Consider the following 5,373-nt stretch of genomic DNA (forward strand, 5'->3'; position numbering starts at 1 on the left):
TTTGGGGGGGGGGGGGAGTTGCAGGGGGATCAATACTCTCATGTCACCTTTGACCTCCATGTTTTGTTTGGCAGCGTGCCCCCTCCTGTTCATCGTACCGTGGGCGATTGCAAGATTGTATCTAGAAAATGACACGTGAGTAATCATTATCATATTTTATATCTTCTCCTTTCTGTCTATAGAGAGTCGCAGCAGCAATACATTTCCTAGTCATAGAGGAGAGTAGAAGATCCGGGAGGTTGTGAGAAGACAAAGTGAGGCAAAATCCTGATCCTGAGGGGAAGATCTTTTCATGCACACACCTACTTCCTATCAGCAATCAGGCCAGCCTAACATGGCTGATAAGAGGGCTCAGCATGCAGAACTTGAGTTAGGAAGGAGGTCCTGATCCCTCTATATAGATCTATCACTAGAGGGGTCCCCAGCAGGGGGAAGGAGGTCCTGATCCCTCTATATAGATCTATCACTAGAGGGGTCCCCAGAAGGGGGAAGGAGGTCCTGATCCCTCTATATAGATCTATCACTAGAGGGATCCCCAGCAGGAGGAAGGAGGTCCTGATCCCTCTATATAGATCTTTATTATCACTACACATCCAACAAAAAATCATTGCAGGAAATATGTAGTGCGCCCCTCTGTGGCTTCCCTGGCTGTATTTTCTGGGTCCGGGAGTTGCGGTGTTTAGAAACATTGTTCCTGATAGAGAGATACAAAGTAACATTTTCACCTTTTGCATCAATCTGCAGATCAAACAGAAGATCTTCCATCTGAATACAATATCTGTTGATGTAACCTGACAAGTTTTTGTTCTATTTTAAATTAAATGTGTTCCTATGTTACCCCTAAGTGACCGATATTTCCCTGTATTCAGCTTAATAACCCGTGTTTACCCTCCTCCACATTACTATTATTATTATTTATTTTAACCATTAATATTCTTTTTTTTTTCTTTATATTTTATTGCTTTTCCTTATTGATGTTATTCAATGTCACATTAAACAAAAATGCAAAAAAATGAATAAAAGAAAACCTGTATTTTATGTAATATATATTTATACACTATATTGCCAGAAGTATTGGGACTCCTTTACACGCACATGAGCTGTAATGGCCCCCCAGTCTTAGTCCGTAGGATTCAGTATTGGGTTGGCTCCGCCCTCTAATGGCCCCCCAGTCTTAGTCCGTAGGGTTCAGTATTGGGTTGGCTCCGCCCTCTAATGGCCCCCCAGTCTTAGTCCGTAGGATTCAGTATTGGGTTGGCTCCGCCCTCTAATGGCCCCCCAGTCTTAGTCCGTAGGGTTCAGTATTGGGTTGGCTCCGCATTTGGTTGATTCTACAAATCTCCTACTAATAACCAGTCTTCATGTTCGGAGTCCCCCTTTAAATTTAAAATCCCAGCGGGGGCGCAGAAGCGAACCTTTCCTTTTATTCTCCGAGAGGAAATAAAACGCATTTATGAATGAATTAAGGTTTTCCGTATCCCTCCCGTCCTCCCCGCCATCCATAATCATCCAATCACAGCATCGGCAGGATGATTCATGGTCCAATCTCTCCGCACCACACACACACTGAATGTATTGATCGCCGAGCGGCAGCCAATAAATCACCCGGATAATTCCGGGCTGCAGATGCAGAGATGGAAACAGCCGCGAGATCTTCAGAAGATACAATTACAGCTCCAAAATACCAAAATGTGCAGAAAGAATCCAAAGAGACACAAACTACTAGAGGAAATCTCACCATTGTGGGAGGGGCAGAGACACAAACTACTGGAGGAAATCTCACCATTGTGGGAGGGGCAGAGACACAAACTACTGGAGGAAATCTCACCATTGTGGGAGGGGCAGAGACACAAACTACTGGAGGAAATCTCACCATTGTGGGAGGGGCAGAGACAAACTACTGGAGGAAATCTCACCATTGTGGGAGGGGCAGAGACACAAAGTTCTGGAGTGAATCTTTCCCTGTCATCTGTTGTCTGTCTGGTATTCTGTAACTGACCCCTGAAATGAATTCTCTCTGATGATACGGTGATATGAAGCTCTTAGTACATTGGGTTGTGTGTTGCATGTAAAGTCGGTTCTGGATTTCATGTACATAATACATATAAAACTTGCGTGTTGTTCCAGGTGCTGGAAGACCAATAGCAGTACAGGGATCTGGTATATTATAAAGGGGCCGATGCTTCTCTGTGTGTTTGTAAGTATTCATCTTCACAGATCACGCATGTTGTGTGCACAGGAGACACGCAGGACATTGTACACAAAGGGGACAAACACGGAACATACGCAGGACGTAACGAAGGGAGATATGGGGAACGCATGATGGAGTGACATCATCACATAAATGATTGGTTTATTCACAGATAGACATCGAGAACGGCACGCGCTGATCATACGCTCTGCGAGGAGGCGCCCGGTGTACCAGACATTGCAGACACTATTGTGACATGATTGGGAGCAGCCACCCTCTGGGGGTCAGAGTTTAAATACCCCCCTTGGCCCATGTATATACACCCGGCGTCATGCCAATGCACACTATCATATGCCGACAAGCTGGTTACACACAACTGACCAATCCAGCCGCCATACACAGACAGACCGGACCAGGCTCAGACATGGAGGTCTCCACATAACCCGCATCATTCACCTTCATCTACATCATTCACCTTCATCTACATCATTCACCTTCACCTACATCATTCACCTTCATCTACATCATTCACCTTCATCTACATCATTCACCTTCATCTACATCATTCACCTTCAACCTACATCATTCACCTTCATCTACATCATTCACCTTCATCTACATCATTCACCTTCATCTACATCATTCACCTTCATCTTACATCATTCACCTTCATCTACATCATTCACCTTCATCTACATCATTCACCTTCATCTACATCATTCACCTTCATCTTACATCATTCACCTTCATCTTACATCATTCACCTTCATCTTACATCATTCACCTTCATCTTACATCATTCACCTTCATCTTACATCATTCACCTTCATCTTACATCATTCACCTTCATCTTACATCATTCACCTTCATCTACATCATTCACCTACATCTACATCATTCACCTTCATCTACATCATTCACCTTCATCTACATCATTCACCTTCATCTACATCATCCACCTTCATCTACATAATTCACCTACATCATTCACCTTCATCTACATCATTCACCTTCACCTACATCATTCACCTTCATCTTACATCATTCACCTTCATCTACATCATTCACCTACATCTACATCATTGACCTTCATCTACATCATTCACCTTCATATTCATCTTCATCTACATCATTCACCTACATCATTCACCTACATCATTCACCTTCATCTACATCATTCACCTTCATCTACATCATTCACCTTCATCTACATCATTCACCTTCATCTACATCATTCACCTTCATCTACATCATTCACCTACATCATTCACCTTCTTTTACATGAATCACCTTCATCTACATAATTCACCTTCACCTACATCATTCACCTTCATCTACATCATTCACCTTCATCTACATCATTCAGCTTCATCTACATCATTCACCTTCATCTACATCATTCACCTACATCATTCACCTTCATCTACATCATTCATCTACCTCATTCACCTTCACCTACCTCATTCACCTTCACCTACATCATTCACCTTCACCTACATCATTCACCTTCATCTACATCATTCACCTACATCATTCACCTTCATCTACATCATTCACCTACATCATTCACCTTCATCTACATCATTCATCTTCATCTTCCTCATTCACCTTCACCTACATCATTCACCTTCATCTACATCATTCACCTTCATCTACATCATTCACCTTCACCTACATCATTCACCTTCACCTACATCATTCATCTTCATCTACATCATTCACTTTCACCTACATCATTCACCTTCACCTACATCATTCACCTTCATCTACATCATTCATCTACATCATTCACCTACATCATTCACCTACATCATTCACCTTCACCTACATCATTCACCTTCACCTACATCATTCACCTTCATCTACATCATTCAGCTTCATCTACATCATTCACCTTCATCTACATCATTCACCTTCATCTACATCTACATCATTCATCTTCATCTACATCATTCACCTTCACCTACATCATTCACCTTCACCTACATCATTCACCTTCACCTACATCATTCACCTTCATCTACATCATTCACCTTCATCTACATCATTCACCTTCATCTACATCATTCAGCTTCATCTACATCATTCAGCTTCATCTTCATCTACATCATTCATCTTCATCTACATCATTCACCTTCACCTACATCATTCACCTTCATCTACATCATTCATCTACATCATTCACCTTCATCTACATCATTTACCTTCATCATTCACCTACATCTACATCATTCATCTACATCATTCACCTTCATCTACATCATTCACCTTCATCTACATCATTCACCTTCACCTACATCATTCACCTTCACCTACATCATTCACCTTCACCTACATCATTCACCTTCATCTTACATGGTACGGCAATGTGCGCGGAATGTTCAGATGTATATGTAGCAGGAAGTCACCGCGGCCGTCTCTCCGCAGGTAAACTTCATCGTGCACATCCGGATATTACATCTTCTGCGTCTGAAGCTGAAAGCCCAGCAGATGAAGTTCACCGATTACAAGTACCGGTACGTCAGAGGAACCGATCGGCGATTATTACCAACAATAGTAACAGAAGTATTAATACTAATAGATTGGGTTCTATTTATTTAATATATAGTTACAGCAGTCCTAGTGGTAGCGGGGGAGTAGTGGCCGGTGGTATTGTGGCGGCAGATGTAGTATTAGGACTGTTGGCCGACATTGTGCTGATTGTAGGATTTGTATCAGTAATCTGACCAGTCCAACCCATTCGTATGACAATGACGGGCTGTGATAGGACGGAATGAGGTTTTGTGCAGTAAGTAGGGAAGTAGGTAGGGGAGGGCAGTGTGTAGAGGGAAGTAGGTAGGGGAGGGCAGTGTGTAGAGGGAAGTAGGTAGGGAAGGGCAGTGTGTAGAGGGAAGTAGGTAGGGAAGGGCAGTGTGTAGAGGGAAGTAGGTAGGGAAGGGCAGTGTGTAGAGGGAAGTAGGTAGGGAAGGGCAGTGTGTAGAGGGAAGTAGGTAGGGAAGGGCAGTGTGTAGAGGGAAGTAGGTAGGGAAGGGCAGTGTGTAGAGGGAAGTAGGTAGGGAAGGGCAGTGTGTAGAGGGAAGTAGGTAGGGAAGGGCAGTGTGTAGAGGGAAGTAGGTAGGGAAGGGCAGTGTGTAGAGGGAAGTAGGTAGGGGAGGGCAGTGTGTAGAGGGAAGTAGGTAGGG

General features: G+C 43.3%; 1 protein-coding gene across 1 annotated transcript in view; it reads left to right on the top strand.

Annotated features, from left to right (window-relative positions):
• Window positions 1–5,373, top strand: part of LOC108801863 (glucagon-like peptide 2 receptor) — a 33,665-nt gene that overhangs the window by 18,680 nt on the left and 9,612 nt on the right. Inside the window, exons 8-10 of the mRNA XM_018573773.1 lie at window positions 75–135; window positions 2,128–2,197; window positions 4,619–4,707. Of these exons, the coding sequence (XP_018429275.1) occupies window positions 75–135; window positions 2,128–2,197; window positions 4,619–4,707 (220 nt within the window). The remainder of the gene's footprint in view (window positions 1–74; window positions 136–2,127; window positions 2,198–4,618; window positions 4,708–5,373) is intronic.

Source organism: Nanorana parkeri, unplaced genomic scaffold (assembly GCF_000935625.1).
Source record: "Nanorana parkeri isolate BGI_ZX_2015 unplaced genomic scaffold, ASM93562v1 scaffold2537, whole genome shotgun sequence".
In the NCBI taxonomy this organism is placed as follows: domain Eukaryota; kingdom Metazoa; phylum Chordata; class Amphibia; order Anura; family Dicroglossidae; genus Nanorana; species Nanorana parkeri.